At 42.0% G+C, this 23,718-nt stretch overlaps 2 protein-coding genes across 10 annotated transcripts in view; one reads left to right on the top strand and one right to left on the bottom strand.

Annotated features, from left to right (window-relative positions):
- Window positions 1-18,028, bottom strand: part of RIOK1 (RIO kinase 1) — a 30,439-nt gene extending 12,411 nt beyond the window's left edge. Inside the window, exons 1-12 of one of the 3 annotated variants that reach the window (XM_082663395.1) lie at window positions 17,722-18,028; window positions 14,250-14,338; window positions 11,133-11,223; window positions 10,182-10,251; window positions 8,958-9,000; window positions 6,284-6,376; window positions 4,837-4,949; window positions 4,645-4,725; window positions 3,523-3,609; window positions 2,975-3,112; window positions 2,456-2,559; window positions 2,132-2,238 (exon numbers count right to left, since the gene is read on the bottom strand). In XM_082663395.1, the coding sequence (XP_082519521.1) occupies window positions 2,132-2,238; window positions 2,456-2,559; window positions 2,975-3,112; window positions 3,523-3,609; window positions 4,645-4,725; window positions 4,837-4,949; window positions 6,284-6,376; window positions 8,958-9,000; window positions 10,182-10,251; window positions 11,133-11,223; window positions 14,250-14,267 (945 nt within the window). In that variant the 5' untranslated portion in view covers window positions 14,268-14,338; window positions 17,722-18,028. Of the gene's footprint in view, window positions 1-2,131; window positions 2,239-2,455; window positions 2,560-2,974; window positions 3,113-3,522; window positions 3,610-4,644; window positions 4,726-4,836; window positions 4,950-6,283; window positions 6,377-8,957; window positions 9,001-10,181; window positions 10,252-11,132; window positions 11,224-14,133; window positions 14,339-17,276; window positions 17,356-17,721 lie in introns of those variants that run through there. The other 2 variants (XM_082663396.1, XM_082663394.1) reach the window with 2 other exon arrangements.
- The window catches only part of CAGE1 (cancer antigen 1), a gene marked incomplete at its 3' end in the record, with an annotated part of 43,795 nt that continues 38,009 nt past the window's right edge, over window positions 17,933-23,718 (top strand). For 6 of the 7 annotated variants that reach the window (XR_014297298.1, XR_014297299.1, XR_014297300.1 and 3 more), the window contains exon 1: window positions 22,098-22,611. Coding sequence is in view for 4 of the 7 variants with exons in the window: in XM_082663390.1 (XP_082519516.1) it covers window positions 22,210-22,611 (402 nt within the window). Of the gene's footprint in view, window positions 18,295-22,087; window positions 22,612-23,718 lie in introns of those variants that run through there. The other variant, XM_082663392.1, reaches the window with a different exon arrangement.

The following is a 23,718-nucleotide window of genomic DNA, read 5'->3' as shown; positions in this document are numbered from 1 at the left end:
AAGTTCACACATTAAAATTAGTGCTAAAGAGTTTAAGAAGGGGGCTTCCCTGGTGGCGCAGTGGTTGAGAATCTGCCTGTCAATGCAGGGGACACGGGTTCGAGTCCCGGTCTGGGAAGATCCCACATGCTGTGGAGCAACTAGGCCTGTGAGCCACAACTACTAAGCCTGCGCGTCTGGAGCCTATGCTCGAGGCCGCGGTAGTGAGAGGCCTGCGCATCGCGATGAAGAGTGGCCCTCGCCTGCCGCAACTAGAGAAAGCCCTTGCACAGAAACGAAGACCCAACACAGTCAAAAATAAAATAGTTAATAAATAATAAATAAATTTTTAAAAATTATATAAAAAGAAAGTTATGTTTAAAACAAAAAAGAGTTTAAGAATAAAAGTGATGTGATATTTACTTATTCAATTAATGTGATTATTTCCTCTGTGCCAGGTACTGAGTAGCTAACAGTGATACAGAGTAAAATCTTGTCCCTTAGGAGTTCACAGCCTAGCAGAGGGTGACAAAATTAAAAAGAACTTAATGTGATAAGCAGGATACAGTGTGACTACGTCCGTTACAGAGTTAGATAATATAGAAAATATACCTATGGAAACAATGATTTCTGCCTGATTTCTCCTCGAGAGCTTTCTGAATTGAGCTTTGAAGTTCCCTAGGCAGAGCAAGACGGGCGAAGGTAGAAATGGGAAGGCATTCCAGGGAAAGGGGAGAGTGTGAAAAGGTGGGATGAACCTGAACACCTGTTCAGGGGCCATGTGTTCAGTATTCTACGATTGAGAGGCAACAAAAGCAAAAACAGATAAGCTGGACATCAAAACTAAAAACCTCTGTGCATCCAAGGGTGTGGTCAACAGAGTGAAAAGGCAGCCCATGAACGGGAAAAAACATCTGCAAATCATATATCAGACAAGGGGTTAATAATCTCCTAAATATATAAAGAACTTCTATAATTCAACAACAACAAAAAATCTAATTAAAAAATGGGCAAACCTGAATAGACATTTCTCCAAAGACATACAAATGGCCAACAAGCACATGAAAAGATGCTCAACATCACTAATCATTAGGAAAATGTCAATCAAAATTGCAAGACCCCACCTCCCACCCATCAGCTACTCAAAAAACAAAACAAAAAATAAAACCAGAAAATAACGAGTGTTGGTGAGGATGTAAGAACGTGGAGAAACTGGAACCCAGGCAGCCTGCTGGTGACAGTGTAAAATGGTGCAGCCACTAGGGAAAACAGTATGGCGGTTCCTCAAAAACTAAAAGTAGAATGACCATATTATCCAGCAATCCCACTTGCAGGTAACCACCCAAAAGAACAGAAAGCAGGGTCTTGAAGAGATATTTGCACACCCATGTTCACAGCAGCGTTATTCACAACAGCCAAAATGTGGACGCAACCCAAGTACACATCAAGGGATGAACAGATGAACAAAATGTGGTCTATACACACAATGGAAGATCATTCAACCTGCAAAAGGAAGGAGATGCGGTGTCATGCTACACCACGGATGAACCTTTAGGGCGTTACGCTCAGTGAAATAAGGCAGCCAAAAAAAGACAAATACCGTATGAGTCCACTTATACGAGGTACCTAGAGTAGGTGTCATACACATAAAGCAGAAGGGGCTTGGGAAAGGGAGGGACTGCGAGTTAGTGTTTAACGGGGACGGAATTTGTTTTACAAGATGCAAAAAGTTCCATGGATGGATGGTGGTAATGGACACACAACAGTGTACTTAACGCCACTGAACCACACACTTAAAGATGGTTAAAATGGTAAATTTTATGCTGTGTATATTTTACCAGAATTTTAAAAGTTCTGTGATGCAAAAAGGCCTCTGAGAAACAAGGGAAAGGAATTAATGACCCAAAGCGAACAGGTTTCTTACTATACATTCACAAATTTGACAGCCTGTGTATCTTGCTGATGGTTAAAGTCAAGAAACCTGGCTTTACCAACGGCTTTTTACTACAGCTTGATTCCCCATCTGTGAAATCAGGAGACAGTCTCTGGAAGCTGTCATGATGAATAAAAGTCATGCCTAATAGCCCTGAGTCCCTCAGAAGTGCAATCGCTACCGCTATTGTCTGTTCCTCCCGTCCTGGCCCCACCTCACCTTTGCCAGATACGCGTCCACGTTCTCGTGTGTAACTGATGGATCCGTGACGAATTCAAAGAGCTCTCGCACAGTCATCACGGCGACCCCGTGCTTCAGAAAGAAACCTGTCACGGGAAGACATTCGTGAGAGCTTTGCGAGGGAAGAGGTTGTTAATCCAACCCCTTCATAGAAAAACAAAGAGATAAAAATACCCCATGACCCACACTGGCGTCAGTATCACTGCAGCAAACGATTTAGTGCCAAGATTCTCTATCAACGGTTTACCAGAGTGAAAAGCACCGGCGCAAACAAGTTGCGGGACAATCCCAGTGTCCACTCACCGTTGACGTTGGCGCAGTCCTTCCTCAAGAACTCCAAGGCGTGCGGGTGGTCATGCTCCACGGACTGAGAAACGTCAATGATGCACACGCCTCCGCCCTGGTACCTGCGGGCCAGGTGCGCCGGGGGTGAGCTGCACGCTGCCTCCAGGCTGGCATGAGGGCCGGGCACGCGGGGCTAGGGCGCACCACGGCTCGCCCACACTCTCGTTTAAACATTTCTACTTTAGTAGCAATGGAAATAACTAATAAAATGAATGAGGTGGGTAAGAAGAGCCACTTTGACTAACAAGAGATGAAAACTGAGACGATTTCCCAAGTCCTTTAGCTCTGCTAACGATCAGAGTGGTCAGTTCTGTGACTAAGGCCACCAAAGGCAGGGAACACATCCTATCCTGTGACCCTGTGGAAGCCAACTCTACCACTGGGGAATTTAGCAGGACTTCTTGGACGGGGACTTAGTTCATTTCCCCAAAGGACACGAGGTGACTGCTGGGAGGTGCGCGTGGGCCACACACTCACAGCATGTTGAATTCACTGAGATCCGCGTGCACGAGCCTGGCGTCCTGGTACATTCTCCTCATGTACTCGATCACCTGCGCATACAACTCCCGAGCCTTGGATTCTGATAACTGGACGTTTTTCAAGAGCGGCGCTGGCCTTGAACAAAAATAAAGTGAACTCAGATAAACGGACCCAGAACAAGTCTTCTTGCTTCCTAACATTGTTACCCGTTCTTTTCTTCTACCAATCATCATTGAACAATGTGCTTCGCTCCAGAGATACGGTTCTATCAATAAAAAGCTGTCCACAAACAGATGCTTTTCCAGCTGACTGTACGAGACATTCCCCAAAAAACAAGGTGAGCTTTGTTATTCTGAAGCATTTGGGACTTAAAAACAGTAGAACAAATTAGTGACTCTATGCACTAATAGAGTGGGAAAGAGTCATTAAAAGTATTACAAGATGCAAGGAGCTATTTAAATGGGAAATATTCACATGTTGGATAATTCAAAGCACTTAAAAATACAGTTCTGGGCGTGTAATTATTAGGCCTCCTACACACTCACATGTCGTCTTTGCCAATGAAACTCATGACGAGAACATGACTTCGCAGCAGGATAGGTTCTGGGCACGGGATCTCTGCTGTGTTTAGCCTGTGATATGAAAACAGATAAACGAAAAGCTGAAACAAGTCATCTAACGCACCTAATCTAAAACAACTTACAACAGCTGCAGTGCACAAGACTAGCAGTGCCGTGAGGAAACAGCACCCAGGCCTCCCGTGATTTTCAGCGGCACCGTTACGCGTCACCAAGGATGGCAAAACACCAGCAATTCAACTAGGACATCCCATAGCCTCCATGGCATAGTTCGATGCCAGAGATGTCAAACTGTGAAGAAACGGGCGCCTTAGAACCGATGAAATACAGCAGATATGTCTGCAATTATCTTTTGAGTTGATCAGTGTCAACAATGATGAATAAAAATAGTGAACTCATAGCCAGTCGCAAACTGAGCGTAAGGAGATTTCAGAAGGACTTCCAAAACAAGTGACCTTTGCTGAATACTGCTACAATATCCAGCGTATGGCACCTAGGTATAGCATATATAAAAGGTAAAAGATATTTGAAAGGGAGAAAAAAACCTTCCAATTTAAAACTTCAATTGAGGAAACTTGACCTCAGTTGCCTTTACTTGATACAAAGGTGCCAATGCAAACAAAGAATATGGAAATGTGTCCAAAATGGGACTGAAGGAGAGGAAACTACGATAAAGAGCTTAGGGCCTAACAAAATTGCCTAAAACTCCAACACCTACAAAAAAAAATGACACGTTATTCTCACCACCTGACTGTGTCACTTCCCTGCTTCAAATCCTGTAACGGCTCTTTATCATCCTCAGTATAAATTCTAAACCTTTTCACCCGGCTCCCAAGGCTTTTCACGTGACCCAGCCTTGCAGAATAAATGTAAGTCGGGGCACAATTCTCCTGTAATGGGTTCGTAAAACAGGAGAGAGAAGGTAGCTCCCATTCGCTTGGAAATGCATTTCCTCTGCTCACCTCTGCAGACCTAACGGGGCTCTGCGAGACCCTACCTTTGGACAGAACCACACCAGGCCCTGCTGGGAGGAAAGCTCTGAGGCTGACATGCAGACACAGCACAGACACACACACCCCGGACAGTCACCTGATTAAGTTCCTCATTTCCTTTTCTGCCCACGTTTTCACCATTTTTCTGGGGTTGCCTTTACAGTAGCCGTGACGAAACCTTGAATGAGAAAAATATTTGCTATTTCAATCATTCCATTATTCTAGTTTTTATTTTTAGGATACAGAAATCAAGTCACCTGGGGAAGAAGAAAAAGAACCCTGAGCTCACCTGAATTCCCCACTGACATACTTATCCCGGTCTTTGAACACCAAAATAGAAGTTTTATAAATTTTGATTGCTCTGCTCTCTCCGTTTGCTGTGCGAGCATGATATACATTAGCCTATTTTAAGTCAAAAACAAAGAAACTTAAGTTTGTGTTAAATAACTATACGTAGTATTTTACTTTTGCAATCTATTTGAGTCTATCCTCAAAGGTTAAAAAAAAAAAAGTCAAGTGAACTGAAATTCTGTGCATAAGGAACACCATCCTCTTTTGAATATGTGAATTAAAATATAAAACATCACACCAAAAGGTACAGTAAGTATACCTCCAACTTACATGTATAGTAAAGGCCAATTTAAACACACGTGAGACAGACACAGAAAACAAACTTACGGTTACCAAAGGGGAAAGGTGGGGAAGAGGGGGATAAATCAGGAATTTGGGATTAACAGATACACACTACTATATATAAAACAGATAACCAACAAGGACCTACTGTAGAGCACAGGGAACTCTACTCGATATTTTTAATACCCTATATGGGAAAAGAAACTGAAAAAGTATATTTATAAAAATATATATAAATATATGTGTGTATGTGTATATATATAACTGAATCTGCTGTACACCTGAAACTAGGACAACACTGAAAATCAACTAGACTTCAATAAAAAATAAATTAATTGAAAAAAATAGGTATTCAAATTAAATAAATAAATATACACATACATACATACATACATACACGTGAGAAGTGGTTTCAAACATTTTTGTACTTCAAGTACGTGGAAAATATCTGAAGACATTCTTACATCTCATGATTTATAAAATGAATTTTACTGAGAACTGCTTCCCACAGAATGAGTTGCTAATAGAAAAGCAGCATGCCATACATAAAGAAAACAATGAGAAGGACATTTCTTGGCTAACAGAAACTAGACCATGACCCCCTGTCCCAGCAGTAACCGTCTGACCATCTGAACTCACTGCTGGGCACACCTGGATGGACTCCATGACCCAGGACCAAAGTCCATACATGCACAACTTCCTACCCCTCCATAAACATTAATAAAGCCATTTTAAAAAAATTTTTATTGGAGTATAGTTGATTTACAATGTTGTGTTGGTTTCTACTGTACAGCAAATTGATTTAGTTATACATATACATATATTCACTTTTTTAGATTCTTTTCCCATATAGGCCATTACAGAGTATTGAGTAGAGTTCCCTGTGCCATACAGCAGGTCCTTATTAGTTATCTATTTTACATAGCACGTAATAAAGCCATTTTTAAGAAATGGCACTAATTAATCTATCCTGGCTTGTATATGGGTTTTTTTTTTCTTTTCTTTTTAAAGGCACGATTTATTTACTAAGTGCCTTAGTTTCATCTGGTATCTGAAATCAGAAAACTAACATGGAAGCATCAGGCATCCCAAGAATTGCTCACTTCTTTTCCGGTGCTAATGCAGCCATTGATCTCTGAGATGACTCCTCTCATCAACATCTTGAACAATATCATCCGTGTTCTGGGATCCAACACCTGAAAAGAAATGCAAGAAATAAGAAGTTCAGGGAGTACCAAATATTTCTCACCGAAGCGCTAGACAAGAGGCTGAAGAGCAAAGGCTCTATGCAATCCTGCTCCACTAAAGAAGAGTCACTGTGGCGGTGCTTTTGTTCACTCTCCGTTTTAGTGAATAAAATGTGAGGTGAGACCAAAGGAACCAAAGAGGCAAGAAACCAGCAAGTTCATTCAGTCGTGCAATCAAAGGCTACCAAGTCCAAGAGGAGCTGAAACTGACTCTAGACCAATGTTAGCTAACAGAAATACAATCAAACCAGAGGAAATTGTCTTTTCCAGTCCTCGGTAAACAGGTGAAATTAATCTGAATCGATTTTATCTAACCCAATACATCTGAAACGTTATCATTTCAATATGTAATCAATATAAAAAGTTATTAGGGAGAGATTTAACACTCTGTTTTTTACACAAACCCTTCAAAACCTGGTGTGCGTGTGCATTTCTAGCACGTTGCAAGTCATGCTAGCCGCACCACACAAGCTCCATGGCGGCCGCACTGGATAAGAAGCTTTAAAGCGGCAACCAGCATCCTACAGTTCACAAGTCAAATCAGCCACAGCCTGTTTTTCTATAGCCTGAAAGCTGAAAATGGTTTTTAATTTTAAAAATATTTATTAAAGGGACTTCCCTGGTGGCACAGTGGTTAAGAATCCGCTTACCAATGCAGGGGACACACAGTTCAAGCCCTGGTCTGGGAAGATCCCACATCTAAACCCGGGAGCCACAACTACTGAGCCCGCGTGCCACAGCTACTGAAGCCCTGGCGCCTGGAGCCTGTGCTCCACAACAAAGAGAAGCCCCTGCAATGAAGAGTGGTCCCTGCTCGCCGCAACTAGGGAAAGCCCACGCGCAGCAACGAAGACCCAACGCAGCCAAAAATAAATAAGTTAAAAAAAAATTATTAAAAAAATTGTAGCCCACAATGCCTAAAGTATTTATTATTTAGCCCTTTAAAGAAAGAGTTCGCAGACCCCTGCTAGAGATGAGTAGATCAGGGAAAGGCTCTCCTTCAAAGTCAGAGCAGTCAATCTTGAGTACAAAGGACCCTCAAATTCTCTTTAACAAACAGAAGGCAACGAATTTAAAGCCTGAGGCTGTTCACACAGGAAACTAAGGCAGCTGCACATTTACATGCAATTCCCAGGGCCAGCGCCAGCAGCTCCTTGGGCGCAGGCAGCCCTCCAGCTCCAGGCAGGGGACAGTGAAAGTGGCCAGGACTAACTATGGTTCAGGGCCTACCCTTCAACGAGGTGGCTGTGGACGCACAAGAAACCTAAGGTTAACAGAAACAAAACAACCTTGTAAGACTGGAGGACTAACAGCAAACTACAACCACGGCAACTGGAGCAGAATGAAAGGAAAGTGCGTAAAGAGGCAGTAACTGCCGCTGCTCCTCTGCGCGCGGGGTAGACAGAGGGCAAGTAAGCTGCGTGAGCGGGAATCTGTGCAGAGACCTGGGCTTCTGCAAGATCGCGGGGGAGCCAGGCGAGAGGCCCAAATAGCTGAAAACAAAATAGGGGAAGAGACACAGGAGAGGCAAGTCAACTTACAAATACAGATTTTTAAAAGGCAGTTTAAGACTCAAGGTATACGCTCTTGTTCAAAATTAATTTCCCAAGAGAAAAAGGATTTCAGGGTCTTCGAAAATGAAAGCTGCCTCATCTCTCTGAGTTGGACCACACTTCGTTCTCAGTCACAAAATACACAAAATAAACAAATCAGAGGAAAACAAAGACACAGATCCCAGACCTGGCCTGCTCCTGCCAGACTGAGGGTGGAATTCCTCATTTGCACAAATGGGTTGGAGCTCAGGTTGGGTGTGACTCCCTTGGGATGGAGGTGGAGAGAATGCGTGCTTGTGTCTTAAACCAAGAACCTGTTGGGCGAAGAGGCTACTATTCGAAACGTGTGTGTGCATATATGTACGGGTCGGGGAGCGTGGCAGGCAGCAGAAGCAACGTTCTGACCTCTTTTATCACTCTCTTCACAACCAAAATCTGGGCCAATCCTAATACCCAATTACAACCCTCTACATGTGGGAAAATCAGGGGCTGATTTTTCCCCATTCGTGAATAAAGAATAAAACAAGCATAACTTCTAAACCAGGTAAGGGATTCTAATTGAAAATGTGAAGGCATTATCTGTCTACCCCCCTCTCTCTCTCTCTCTCACACACACGCTTTGTGGGTGATACCTGACTCACCACCTGGAAAGGCTCACAAAATCCCTGCAGACCTTGTTTAAGACAAAAGAAAAGATTTCTGGTCTTACAGTCAATTCTGCTTCCCCCCAGAAGATGAAAGCATGCGTGGTGGCTTCACAGGGCCACAGAAGGGGGGCATGATTCTAATTTTTCTATGAATAGTCCTATTAGAAATAAAGCAAAATGTAGCTCTCTAATCTCAAACAAGGAGCAATTTTACATAGAAGCAGTTCTAGGTGACATTAGCATTAAGCAGGAAGGATGAAAGCAAATTACGACTCAAAGACAGAAGAAATGCTACTTCAAAATAAGAGCTTGCAACACATTCAACTGTACCTGTTCTACAGTTGCTCTGTCCGACTTATCTTTGATGCGATACCTAAGGCAGAACCAAAAAAACAGAAGCGACATTCAAAATTCAGAGAAGCCAAAACCAAAAGTTTCTAAATGTACATCGTTCCATGAAATTCCTAAGCAGGTAGTTCCTTCAATAACACGCTTCACGACCTCATCATAGTTTCATCACTTTGTGAAACTTCATTTCCCCTTAATAAGCAGTTCCGTTCCCTAGGGCAAAAGGAGCGTATCTGCAGTAAGAAAAAAACAACGCCATCCATGTTTCAGAAGCATTAAATAAGTAGAGCAGTGGGATAAAGTGAACCATGTTGGAAAAAAGAAAACATCAAGTCTGTAACTACTGTCCTTAGACCTTTAATGATTCTATTAGTATAGAATTAAAGTCATATACAAGGCTTTCTCTTCAGAGGCCTTTTCTACAAAAACACAAGTTTTTATCATTTCAGGACAGTTACTGCATTAAAACGCAGGCTCTGATGGCTTCGGCTCACACTAAGTGACTCAATTCACAGACTAACCTAAACTATTAACAAAGATTCAAACAGACACTTGAATGAAATAGGAAATGCTGTTTCTCAAAAAGCTGGTATCCCTTGGGCATAACAATAAACTAGAAGAAAACTGGTTTTTAAGTTCAGTTCTAACACTGCCATTTATATGATCTTAGTGTCACTTTCTATAATATATTGTTAATGCCTTAGAGCCATTGGCAATAGGAGGTTAGCCAGATCTTAAACATTTGGCTTTGGGAACAGAGTTGTAAATGAAAACTGTTCTCTGTTGTATCACTATTTAGTTTAGTTTTAAATCTGCCCTTACATTTTTAAAAATATTCCATGGAAGGGAACAATTCTTAATAAGTTCTAAAAAGGGAACATTTTTATACTCTAACATTCTAGTTCAAACTGTAATGTACAAACACTGTTCCCCTCCTGAGAGCACATTTGTGAATTTCACAAGATTATACTTTTAGCACAGATTTCTTAAGAAAACTCATTTAATATTTTCAACCTAGAACGGCATAGGATACCCTCATTTAAACTTAAAAAAATAAAAAAAAAAGAATTGGTTCAGGTACACAAAGGAACATCCTTTGCAAAAGAATTATGACAAAGATGCTACTACTTTGTCTAGAATTAGTTCCTACCAGCCAGGTTTAGTTTTATTTATTTATTTATTTTATATACTTGAAGTATTACTTACATATCTGCTTCCTTTTGTCTAAACTTTCCCGTGACTTTGTTTATGACAGAATCAGTAACGTTTAGTTTTTCTAAAAAAAACAAAAAAAACCCACAACATAAACAACATGTAAGACAAAAGTTTCTGACTAGCATACTTTCCGCCTTCTCCATTTTCTAAATATTTTATTATACGTAGTATCTATTGTAGTAATGAAAAAAGTGTTTAATGTTTTTAAGGGCAAGCGCTAAGCTGTGCTTCCTTACTATCAAGAGTTGTCACTTTCATCACCACAGCCGTCATTTCTGAGCCATAAGAATCTAGATCCAGAAATCTCTCAAAACTACTTTACCTGCGTATGTTGAATTTCAGACATTTTTTTAATGTTTTGTACGACTAACATAGATAATATAACTGCCTGTATTCCAAGTTAATTCTAAAAATGTCAGTTTCATTTCAAATTATGGGCCTATGATAGGCAAGATGAGATATGAGAGATGCTGTACCAGGTCTGTAATAGTCAGCGTCTACGAGAGAAAGATGACCCTGCATTTCCCAAGTGGCTTCAAATCCACATTCTGATTCCTCGCTTTCAATAGCTCACTAAATGATTAACGCCACACAAAAAGTTTTGAGTAAAACAAAATGTAATTATACCTAGTGTTTTCAACATCCTACTACGAGATAATCTTACTACAAAATCTAATACAAAACAGACAATAACTTGAATGGGTATCTGTAACTTCGTATTTCTACAACAGGAGAGAAAACACAACTAAAAATGTATAAGTTAAAGTCTTTCCTTGAAGCCATGTTTTTAAATGACTAAGTTTTTAATTTTCTCTAAGCATTGGTATTTAGTCAGTAACACAGAATATATCCATTGCCTAATCTAATAAAATTTTATAACACTTTGTGGTTTTTGAAGAATTTTCTCATAGCCCAGTGAGGAAATGTATCTTAAAAACTCACCTAGATTAATTTTATTCTCAAATTTCCGTAAGACCTTGTCTGATGGAGTAGACATTTTGGCTGAATTGCAACTGGGAGTCTGTCGATTTGCCTGGAAGAAATGAGTTCCAGAGACTAAAGCTCTAATTATAAGTACAAGCCTAAGGTTCATAACGTTTTCTCCCTTAGTATTAATTAGTTAATTAATTAGTTAATTAATTAATTTATGGCTGCGTTGGGTCTTTGTTGCTGCATGGCGGCTTTCTCTAGTTGCGGTGAGCAGGGCTACTCTTTGTTGCAGTGCGTGGACTCACTGTGGTGGCTTCTCTTGTTGTGGAGCACAGGCTCTAGGCACGCAGGCTTCAGTAGTTGTGGCACGTGAGCTCAGTAGTTGTGGCTTGCGGGTTCTAGAGCACAGGCTCAGTAGTTGTGGCGCATGGGCATGTGGGATCTTCCCTGACCAGGGATCAAACCCAGATCCCCTGCATTGGCAGATGGATTCTTAACCACTGCGCCACCAAGGAAGTCCCATAGTTAACTATTAAAGTATCAATACTTAGGGGAGTACCATAAGGGAAGGGAAGGATCAATCAAATTTGCCCAAGAAGTTTTTTAAAAAGACATTTGAGGGTTTCCCTGGTGGCACAGTGGTTAAGAATCCACCTGCCAATGCAGGAGAGACAAGGGTTCGAGCCCTGGTCCAGGAAGATCCCACATGCCGGAGAGCAACTCAGCCTGTGCGCCACAACTACTGAGCCTGCGCTCTAGAGCCTACGAGCCACAACCACTGAAGTCCGTGCGCCTAGAGCCCGTGCTCTGCAATGAGAAGCCACAGAAATAAGCCCGCACACCACAACGAAGAGTAGCCCCCGCTCGCCGCAACTAGAGAAAAGACCGCGTGCAGCAACGAAGACCCAATGCAGCCAAAAATAAATAAAGTAAATAAAAAAAAATTTGTTTTTTTAAAAAAGGCATTTGAAATAGGACAAAGTCACTGGCTAAAATAAAGTCTATATAATCTGCATTTTTGCTTTTGTTTCTAGCCTCTCTACAACATATTTTTCATTATTATAAATAACAAATTAAAATTAAACGCATTTTTCTAATTTGACTGGTTTCTAGATTTAAAATGTGAAAATGTTCATTTACCCCCAAGTGTATAATAAAGAGCTAAGACCAACGTTAAACTGGTTCCAGGAATTTCATTTTGGGCTTAGTGTCTCAAGAGAGGGAAAGATTAAGTACAAGGCTTAGCACTTAGACTGGTGCAATGCACAAACTGAAGTAATGGGGAAAAAAGGGAAGAGAGGGGAGACAATATCCAGAACCTGTAAATAAGAGAACAGAGATTAAAAGGGCCTGTCATTGGGCTTCCCTGGTGGCGCAGTTGTTGAGAGTCCGCCTGCCGATGCAGGGGATACAGGTTCGTGCCCCGGTCCGGGAAGATCCCACATGCCGCGGAGCGGCTGGGCCCGTGAGCCATGGCCGCTGAACCTGCACTTCCGGAGCCTGTGCCCCGCAACGGGAGAGGCCACAACAGTGAGAGGCCCGCGTACCGCAAAAAAAAAAAAAAGGGCCTGTCACAAGGACTGATTCAATCCTGGTATCTAAGCGTGAACTTGGAGGCTGAGTAGTTTCTTATTTACAGGGAACTTAAAATTTGTTTTCTATTAAATATAACTTAAAATAATACATGTTCACAGTAGAAACCACAGGTAAATTTTTAATTACCTATAAGCCCAGTGCCCAAAGATTAACAGTTAACATTTAAGCATATATATTTTTCCCCCTAGCTTTATTAAAAGAAATTCCACTCTATGTTGAAATTGCTCAGTCTCACCAATGAATCAGTGAAGGAGTTGCCAAAGCAATACCGCATGTAAGTGTGAAATTTCTTTGGTTATTCAAGAACGTATGCATTCTAGGCCACGATATAGCTGTTTTAATTTTCAAAGAAATAGTTCTGCTTCCCCCCACCCCATCTTCATGCTCCAGGAACCTTTATGTTCCAGGAAGATGCACCATCTGGACCCTCTGGTTCTGCACATTCCCAACACTTAGTCCTTGCAGTTTGAGGGGCAGGCTCTATGCGGCTTGGCAACCTGCATTCTGCACTTGGTAGAAGATGGCAGATCGGGAACATTTCTCCATGTCATTAAGACAGTTTTCCATGGCAACAGACTTTATGGCTACATAGTATCTCGCTGTGTGAACCAGTCCCACTGGAAACGACGAATCAAGGTCGTTTCCAACATTCCTCTGCCAGAAACAACAATCCAGGATCATTCTTGTAACAAAGTCTTGGGACCCTCCTAGAAGAACTGTTGAGTCAAAGCACTTATTTTATTAAGCTTTTATCACACACCAATTTATCCTCCAAATAACTGTACCCATTTATTTGACCATCAATTACATATTTTGTGTCTCTGTCAGTTCATAAGTGAAAGAAAAAAATCTCTACATACTCTCTGCTTTTCTTTAATTACTAATTAAGCTGAAGTTTTTCTCTGTTTCCTAACCATTTGTAGTAATCTGCCTTTTTGTGTCTTTTCCCAGGCAGATTTTTAGGTTCATTATCTTATGACAATTTAAATAACTTTTTAAATTTACTGATTATAGAACAAATGTACATCATTATCATAAATATGGAAAGGATGAAGAATGAAAACCAGTAAAGGCTAGGGCTATGGTGCAATATAACCTGGTGAAAACCTTACAGTTACTCAATTCTAGAACCACAAAAAGTCCTTTTAAAAAAGAAGACATAGGGCTTCCCTGGTGGCGCAGTGGTTGAGAATCTGCCTGCTGATGCAGGGGGCACGGGTTTGTGCCCCGGTCCGGGAAGATCCCACATGCCGCGGAGCGGCTGGGCCCATGAGCCATGGCACTGAGCCGGCGCGTCCGGAGCCTGTGCTCCACAACGGGAGAGGCCACAACAGTGAGAGGCCCGTGTACCGCAAAAAAAAAAAAAAGAAGACATAAGCAAACAATGCAAAGATGTACAGGATGGTTCATCAGATACCTGCAGGTTACTCCCTCCACCTGAGGCTGAGCACCTGACCAGTTTTCCAAATCCATCATCGTAGTCCCAGTCATCATCGTCGTCATAATCCTCCTCTTCCTCCCTTTCCATCTCACCTTCACCCATCTTCTCATCCACGTTATTCTGAAGGTCTTCAAACAGAATATCACCTTCCTCTTTGACAGTCTTCAAGTCAATGTTTTCACTGGAAATAACAATGTTTTGGCATGTTTACACATACTCTAATTGGACTTGCATATGTATTTATTTATGATATAGTAGGCTACACCTATACCAATAAATCTAAAAGGTTCCCTTACAACATCTCCCAATAAACTCAAACGTAACACCAAGTTCTCCTGTTTCTCAGGTTTCTGTTCCAGCTGTTCACTTATTCTCCAGGTCCTACCACGGAAGAAGTACATAAGGTGGTTAAATCCACCCCTGCCTTAATGAAGTTAGAATTTATATTATTATCTTCTCTGCTGAATGAACTAACTCTGATGTGTACACCAGACCTGAACTTCAGGAAAAACCATTCACAGAGCTGCTTTAAGAGGGGGTGGGGGAAACTTTCTGACCAAACTTGGGAATAAGTCGAAAGCCTTATTTCAAGCCTTACCTTGAACTCAATTATCATTCTGCAACAAAAGGAGCCGTATCGAGACTTGTGTTACACAAAGAACTTCAAATCACCCTTGCTCATGAAGGGAAGGACGGTGAAGAGAAGCAGCACAAATGAGAGAAGAAAGCTGGGTATAATTAAAGAGGAGAAGCGGACACTGTCAAACCCAGAGAACTGGCCCAGAGTAAAGGGAGCACAACTAACAGGGTCTTTTTATGCCACGTGAGAATTCAGACGAGTGTTACTGTATCTTCTTAGTTTTTCAAGAGAAGCCAGATCTCTGGGTTTTTGGGTAAAATCTCCCACTTACCTGGTATATTCAATTTGAACAAACCACTGTGCACACCAAACACAACATGTCTGCAGGTCAGACTCCAGAGGCAGTACTACCAGTTTTGAGCCCTCAGGTGGAGAACGAGTACAGAAACCACATAAAACACATGATGATATGCCTTACCAGATTAAACACAGGCAGACAGTGGTTTAAGTAAATTCAGATGATCGATCCTGACTCATTAACTAGCCATGGCTTAGAGGGCTCCAAATCTCCACGGATATGGGTGGGAAGAGAACAAATAATCAGTAAACCCCTGTTGTTGACTAGGATTTCATAAACACAATCCAGAAGTCGATCCTTCAATTGCCAATAACCTAGAGCGGCATGATAAAGCTATACCTTCATTTGTACCACGGCTTCCCCCCCTCGGCTGGACAATCCCTTGTTGAGGGCGGTTGTCCTGTGCCTCAAGGATGTTCAGCAGCATCTCTGGTCCCTGCCTTCCAGACGCCACCAGCGCACCGCCCCCCCCCACCCCGCCCCGCCAGCTATGACAAACAAAAATGTCTCCAGAGTCCCAGGAGTGGGCAAAATCCGCCGGTTTCTATCTTCACAGTGTCTAGTGTACACTCATGACCGTTAACTACTCACCAGCCACACTGGCTGTGTTTCTTCTGCCCACTTAACTTAGTTCCTAAGGTCTTCTGTACGCTCATCTGAAAACGTAGTTCTGGATGCCCTTCTCATTTCTCTGGCTAAATCCTACGTATCCTTCCAGTATTGACCTGCTATCTTTGCTCAGGAAAGTCTGCCCTGTTCTTTACCCACTTCTCCTTTGTACTACTTACCTAAATCTAATACAAATAATTTGTCTAATTATTCGATATGCTTCCCCTGGTAGAGTGCAAGTTCTGTGTCATTCAGGGGAGTATTTACCAAGGTATCACGATCCACTAACAAGAGATCTGACAGGGCTTCCCTGGTGGCGCAGTGGTTGAGAATCTGCCTGCTAATGCAGGGGACACGGGTTCGAGCCCTGGTCTGGGAGGCTCCCACATGCCGCGGAGCAACTAGGCCCGTGAGCCACAAGTACTGAGCCTGCGCGTCTGGAGCCTGTGCTCCCCAGCAAGAGAGGCCACGATAGTGAGAGGCCCACGCACCACGATGAAGAGTAGCCCCCACTTGCCACAATTAGAGAAAGCCCTCGCACAGAAACGAAGACCCAACCTTGCAAAAATAAATTAATTAATAACAATAATAAAAAAGAATAAGGTCTTTGAATGCAGAGAATGTGCTTTAAAAAAAAAAGATCTGACGCACAGAAAGTGATCAATCTATATTTACTGAAATTAATAAAATCTATGTGTAGTGAATCCTTACTATAAAGTAAAAACCATTTTCTTGGAATTCCAAGATGAACTCTATGTTTCATTTTGCTTTCAAGTAGGAGTTATCCTTAATTCCTTTTGCCTCTCACTTCACATCTAACCTACCGTTACACCCTGTCCCTTCGCCCTCCAAAACATCCCTAGCTTGATCCCATCATCTTTGAACTCAATTACCTGAGTACTTTTGAACTGTGTCCACCTTTGCCCTCCAAAACCATCTCCTCCAGAGCAGAATGATTCCTTTAAATCATACATCAGGTGATGTCACTGCCCTGCTAAAAGCCCTCCTGTGGCTTTCTATAAGACCTAGAATAATATCTCAAAACCTTACCATCACTTGTAACGCTCTTCATGCTCTGGCCCCTTCTCACTTCTGTATCATTACCAACCAATCTCCTCAACTACATGCACTGTGCTCTAGGCACAATGGCTTCTAGATCTTCCTTTCACAGCCAAAAGGGATCCCACCGTAGGGCCTCTGCGCCTGCTGTCCCCTGTCCTGAATTGCTGTTCCTGCTGCTCTTCCTGAGTCCGTTAGATCTGGACTATTTATTTATTCATTCACTCATTTTGGCTGCACCGGGTCTCGGTTGCTGCACGAGGGATCTTTGTTGCTGCGCGCAGGATCGTTAGTTGCAGCATGCAGGATCTAGTTCCCTGACCAGGGATCCAACCCAGGTCCCCTGCATTGGGAGCTCGGAGTCTTAACCGCTGGACCACCAAGTAAGTCCCCAGATTTGGACTTAACCCTTCCCTTACAACAAAGCCACTACTTAGGTCTATCAACTGATTTTAATTGTTTGCATAGTAAATATGTCATCTGGGTTTTTTTAAAAAAAATATCTCTATGTACCTAATGGTGTGCCCTCCCTCCCAAGTAGAAGGCAGAACTCAATAGCAGCAGGGCTTTGGTTTGTCTTGTTCATCGCTATCTTTAGCGCCGAAGACAGAAATAGGCACACGATAGGTGCTCCAATATTTTTTGAACGCTAAATGTAGTTAAAGCTCAAACACCTGTTACCCAATCGCTCTCTCCAACTCTGCCTCTCAGCGATGCTAACAATCTGGGAACCCTGGACTCTCCGGACAGACAAGCGGCTTTCATTAACTCTGCCGGCACCTGAACAGAAAGACCTGGCTGGGATGGAGAAAGCAGCAGAAGGCTGTGAAAAGAGCCCCGAGTGATGAATTACCAGTCTCCCTCCAAACCACAAACAAGCGTCAACTCCCCAAAGGGACCGCGGCGGCGGAAGAGCGAGCACCGTGCGCACAGCGTCGGTGTACTCACGGCTGCCTACCTGTCCGAGGAGTCGGCGTCGTCAAACTGCCCCGGAACCACCCGACTCATCAGCAGCCGCCGGTAGTCCATGACGGAAGCGCGCCGAGCCTCAGCGCCACCAGCAGCCGCTCGCCCTGCGCCGGGGCAGGAACGGCACAGGGACGGTTTTATCCGCCGATCCAACGGCCTCTGCGCGTGACGTCCGCCTAGCAAACCGCTCAGAAGCCCCCGCACCCAAAGCGCGCGCCACGTGCGGGAGATGGAATTCCAAGCCTAGCAACCGAGCCACCCGGACAGGAAGCCCCGCCCCGAACGGAATTCGTCTTCCCACCAGAAGCCCCGCCCCCGCGCCGGGCTGAGCGCCGGAAGTTCGCGTCCCGCAGGACGCGAGAGGGACCCGAGGTGTGTGGGCAGTTCGTGTTCCCGTCGTTCCCCGCCGAGGCTGGGCTGACTGTTCCTTCCGGAGCTTTTCGAGTCTGCTCCCCGCTTTGTGTCCTCCCTTGGAAGGAGTCGTCAGCTACCCCGGGGCTGCTGGACGTGGGGGTCTCACACCGAGTAACCTCCCAGCTCTGCGCATGGAAACTTCGAGAGGGTCAGAGGGCGCGGGAGCCGGGCGGGCGCCGTTGCGGCCGCGAGGGGAGGGAGCGGCCGGGCCGACGTCACACTGGGACGTTCCAGCGCTGCCGCATCCCCGCTGCGAAGTGTGAAAAGCCGTGCGTGGGCAAGGTTGAAAGCGTTCTTCCCCCTGCCTCGTTACCCAGTGCGGAGGGAGGCCGCCCGAAATCCTTACTGTGGAGCCGAGCAACTATGGTCCCTGGAAGTGAGCACACTTGTGCGGCCTGAAAAGTTTGTTGCGTTGTTGTGAGGTGAAAATAAGACAGTTGCTTTTCAGAAGTTTAAAATTTGACATACGACTGAAAATTTAAGGCAAAAAAAAAACATTTGAGAATTTTTGCCAGTACCCCCAGTGACACCTCTTTTAACACCCATTCTAAAACAGCTTAGGAGTGTCTCTGGAATATCTGTCCAAACATTGGAACAAGTTTTTCGTTGTTGTTGTTTTTCAGTCTGGCATAAATCGGGTCAGGACAGAATGAAAGATGAAAAAAGGAAGCCTAACTTAAAAAAAAAAAAAAGAAATTGGTAGATTATGCCATATGAACAAGGTTGTAAGAGTGTTATCATTGGGAGTTCTAGGTTTGCAAACAAAAAATTTTGAAGGAATAAGGCCCTGGCGGTTTTTTTGTATTTGGAAAACAAAAGAAGGATGTTTCAGACCCCCTTCACCACAGCCCAGGCAGTATTTATGTATTTGGAAGACAGAGGAAAAGGCAAGCATAAAGTCTGGCCTCTCACCAATCCTGCCCAGCCGGCTTGGCTCCCTGACTTTTTTTATATTGATCCTTAAGCAAATGATGACAGGTTTGAAAAAGTTAAACCTCGGTGAATTACTTACTAATTTGGTAATTCAATAAAATACCCCAGGGGAGTGGTTAAGTGGCTGCAGATTGAAAAGTTTTAATAGAAATAAATCATTTAAGTGCAGGATTTATTCGATATATTCTCTGAACAACACTGGTTGGTTTGCTGTAGGGGATATTGAAAGACCGTAAGTGGGCTCCTCCTGAGGTCTATATAGTATGTGAGTGCAGACACTAACACCCTTGAAAGAATGGTGAAGACTAAAACAGTCAACAAATAGGTGCTGACTTGTGAGATGGAAGTTTAGACTAAAGACGTTGTAGGAATTTAAAAACTGGGTGAATGGGTAGATAGGAAAGTTTTAGGAGGGAGAAGCACTTACCAGGGCAGACTACTGAGATGGTAAGGAGCGTGATCTATTTGCAGGGAAGGAAGCCTGATCTGACTTGAGCAGAGGAGGACTGGAGAGGTAATGTGGGTTCAGGCTATGGAAGACCTAGGAAGTCAAGCAGAAGAATCTGGACTCTGTGTTTGGACCTGTTTTCTACTCCCATCCCCTGACGGACCTGAGGAGGTCATGAGAATATGGACCAGTATGATGCCGTAGGGAGGGAAAGAAAGCATGGGTTATGAAGAACGTTTTTTAAAGGAGAATTGGACAGGACTTGGTAACTGAGTAGCCCATGGGTGATGAGGTAGAAGGATGCCAAAGATGTTTCCTGGTTTTCAAACCCAAGTGCCTGAGAGAATAAGTGTGGCATAGGGAAGGGAGGGAAAACTGATGTTCAGTGTTGGATTTGACTTGATAATGAGGTATTAGAATAGAAAGTATCAGGTAAGTAGAAATACAGTGTTTTGTGGACCCTAATAGGTCTCGATAATATTTTGTAAATATCTTTTGATTAATTGAGAGATCCCTTCACCTTCTGGGTCCCAAACCTTTTAGGGAATCACTGGATGGTAGCCACACATACTGACTTCTTTTTGTCCAAATTAGTATTTATTACCATGCAAAGTTATCATGACTTTGTAACATACTCAGACTAATTTTATATTTTTCCAATGACTTCACAAATGATATTTTAAAATTTAGGGTAGTGAACTTTGTTGCCTTCTTAATATGAGGAGGGAAACGGAAAACAGCTTTTTGTTTGTATATCTTTGTTGCTGTGCGCGGGCTTTCTCTAGTTGTGGCAAGCGGGGGCTACTCTTCGTTGCGGTGCGCACACTTCTCATTGCGGTGGCTTCTCTTGTTGCGGAGCACGGGCTCTAGGCACGGGCTTAGTAGTTGTGGCTTGCAGGCTGTAGAGCTCAGGCTCAGTAGTTTTGGCACATGGGCTTAGTTGCTCCGCGGCATGTGGGACCTTCCCAGACCAGGGTTCAAACCTGTGTCTCCTGCATTGGCAGGCGGATTCTTAACCACTGCGCCACCAGGGAACCCCCCAAAATTCTTAAATTAGTGTACAAGGAAATGTGTATAAAGATGTTTACTGCAGTGCTGTTTTTAATAGCAAAATTAGAAACAAATATCTAACAGAAAGGGAATAAAGTGTAATCCTTTAGAATGAACTAGATCTACATGTATTTACATGGCTAAGTCTGAAAAGCAAAAATTTAAGTGAAATAGACATTTATATGGATATATATAAAATATGTTATTTATATAAAAATTTAAAACAAAATAATGGTGTATATACCCACAATTTGCCCAGGGTGCTGCAGGATATTTTGAAATTTGAAGAAAACAGTGATACTGGACATCTGTTGGACCCCACAAGCTACTAGCTTAAGATAGTTCACTATTTCAGTATAAAAACCATACTATAATCCTTTCTATACTGCCTTGTTTGCAAAGATGGGTTTTTGGAGGTTGCTGTGATAGAAAGCAAGTACTTCCTGAAAATGAATGTGAAGTCGGAAGTGAGGGTTGGATTCCAGCTTAATTCCAAGGTTTGAGACATTGTGCTGTGCTTAGTCGTGTACCCAACTAGCAGGCAAGTTTGGTTGTTTAAGAATGAAATAAAATATTTTTCTCTTTCAGCTTATGTGTATTTTTAAACAGCTACTAAGTTGTTAGGAAAAATAGTTAAGTTGTTTGAGCTTAACTACTTAATAAATGGAACTGTTAAGTATTTCTTTTGGTCTAGGGGTGCTGTGAAAAAATTACAGACTTTAAGGTGTCACAAAATGAGAAAGTCTGGGAACTTGATATGTGTTATTTAGGGTACTTAAATGAGTAGTAAAATTAGAAAAATGTGGATGGGAAGAATTAATACTTACCAGCTTCAGTATAGTAGTTCTCTCGGGGGAGGGGAAAAGGAGGGAATTTAGGTAGAAGGGAAGGGTCATTTATTAATTTTGTAACACTTCTTTCCATTTTGTCTTTATTTGCTTCTGATTTTTTAAAATGTATTAAATCTGGGTAATTTGTCATATTGAGAAACAGTATAGCATAGCATTTAGAAATAGTATTCTGGAATCCCAGATGCACTGCTTACCAGCTCTGTGACCTTAGGCAAGTGACTTAACATCTCTTATGTTTCAGTTTTCTTATCTGTAAAACAGGGGTAATAACAGTACCTAGCTCATGAGATTGTTGTGAGATTAAATGAGTTTATGTGTGTTTGCTATTATACTATGTGCTGTGTGTTTGTATTGTTTTGAAACATTTTAAAATTACAGTACAATGAAAGAATTTTGAAGATGCCTTGGAATTTGTTGCAATGGTATTTGACAAGAATGATATATAACAAGCTTTTTTGTTGCAGTCCCTTGATGACTTTTTCCTCCACGTAAAAAAGTTTTGTTGTATCCGCTAGCACAAATACACTCAATGAAAAAGGTTGAAATATATATAATTCATAAAAGCCTCCAACAGTTGATTTCATAAATGTAAATGTAACTGTTAAGTCATAAATTTCAGGTCAGCTAATTCTTATTTTCATCTTTCTCTTTCTAATGAGATGTCAACATTGGAAATTACTCACAGAATGTACTAACTCAGCCAGTTGACACCAGCATTTCTTCCTTCAGACAATTTGAACCCCTTTGCAAATTTCATCAGCCAGAAGCATTTAATAATGAAATGGTAACATTTCAAAATCTGACAGAAGGCTTATCTTATACAGAGGAGCCAGAATTCCAACGTCATGTGTATAATTATGCAGAAGACACCAATATACAGGAAGATTCATTTAAGGAAGAAAATCCAAAGGGAACTAGCACTTCCACAAATAAAGATCAACTTGTTCTTAAGTGTGTCAGACAACCTCCTAGAAGGCCACCTCTAATCCACTGCAGTGGAGAGATGCTGAAATTCATGGAAATGTCACTGGCTAATAGTACTGCCATGGAATCTTCACTCAACCCTAGTCAACCTCAAGTCTTCTTGTGTGAGGAAAATTTACACAGTGATGTTGAACAAGCACTTTATAAGGAGAATAGCTTTAACCTGCTTGATCTGAGAGTTAATTATAAAACAGAGGAGGTAAGATTTTTAATGGTTAGTACAGCCTGTAGGGTATTAAAGGATGTGTTTTTAAAAAACAAACAAAAAACACTGTATGTAATCTGAGATTTTTGTAAGTAGTGCTAAATCATCTGATCAGCATGAGGGACATTGCTTCTCTGGGGAAAATGCCTTCTGAGATCTTACTCAATTTAGAAACAATTTTTTCTAATAAAATCAAGTACATACTTGGGGATTAGTTCTACCAAATGATAATTTCTTTGAGGGTCAGGGCTCTGTCTTAGTTATCCTTTTATGCACCCTAGCATCTGCATGATGCCTTGAATATACTAAGCTTTTATATTTGGTGAATCATATTGATTGGAACTCAGAGTTTACAGTAAGGAAAAGGTTAGAAGAGGAAGAAGTACCGAGGTATTAATTAAATTATTTGACAAGAAAAGTTTATGGTTTTTCTATCATGTGGGATTTCTACTGACAAGCAAAAAATGTTTATCTTTCTACAAAAGTGAAAACATTAATTTGTCTTTGAATTGTTGATTCTGGGTATGTAGTATCCTAGGAGCACTGAAGATGCCAACAGTATAAAGTCTATGTACGCTCTGAATAAAAAAATAAAAAATTTAAGAATTTGTGTGGGCAAATAGATAACAATCCAAGAATAGCATAACCAATGCCTCATCATTGTGAGTTTGGTGAGAAAGCTATGGCTGTTGTGTATCATTTACAAGTATAAGCAGGTTTTTTGTTCATTTATTTGGAAGGAGCATTTAAAAGAGAACTTTATTTACCTGTTTTGAGTTCTGGAAAAGAACATTTTAAAAAGCAGTTTAATTAGGGTTTTTCAAGATTGTTCCTTCCTATTTCCCATTGCATTTAGCCATTCAGTCAGTCAATAAAAACTTTCAGGCATCTATCATGTCTTAGGCCCTGTGCTATGTGTTGGTTATAAAATGGCTGAAAAAGAAAACCCAAACCAAAAGGATGTGGGTTTTGTCCTCGTGAAAAGAACACCCTAGTAGAGGAGATAGACTTAAATAATCACATAAGTAAATGTAAACCTTCAACTGTGGTAAGTGCTGTGAATAAAAGTTACATATAAATTGTATATAATGTTATATAAAA

Source organism: Grampus griseus, assembly GCF_964374135.1.
Source record: "Grampus griseus genome assembly, chromosome: 10".
Lineage (NCBI taxonomy): Eukaryota > Metazoa > Chordata > Mammalia > Artiodactyla > Delphinidae > Grampus > Grampus griseus.
The sequence above is the reverse complement of the archived record's forward strand: the minus strand, read 5'-3'. Positions and strand labels throughout refer to the sequence as shown.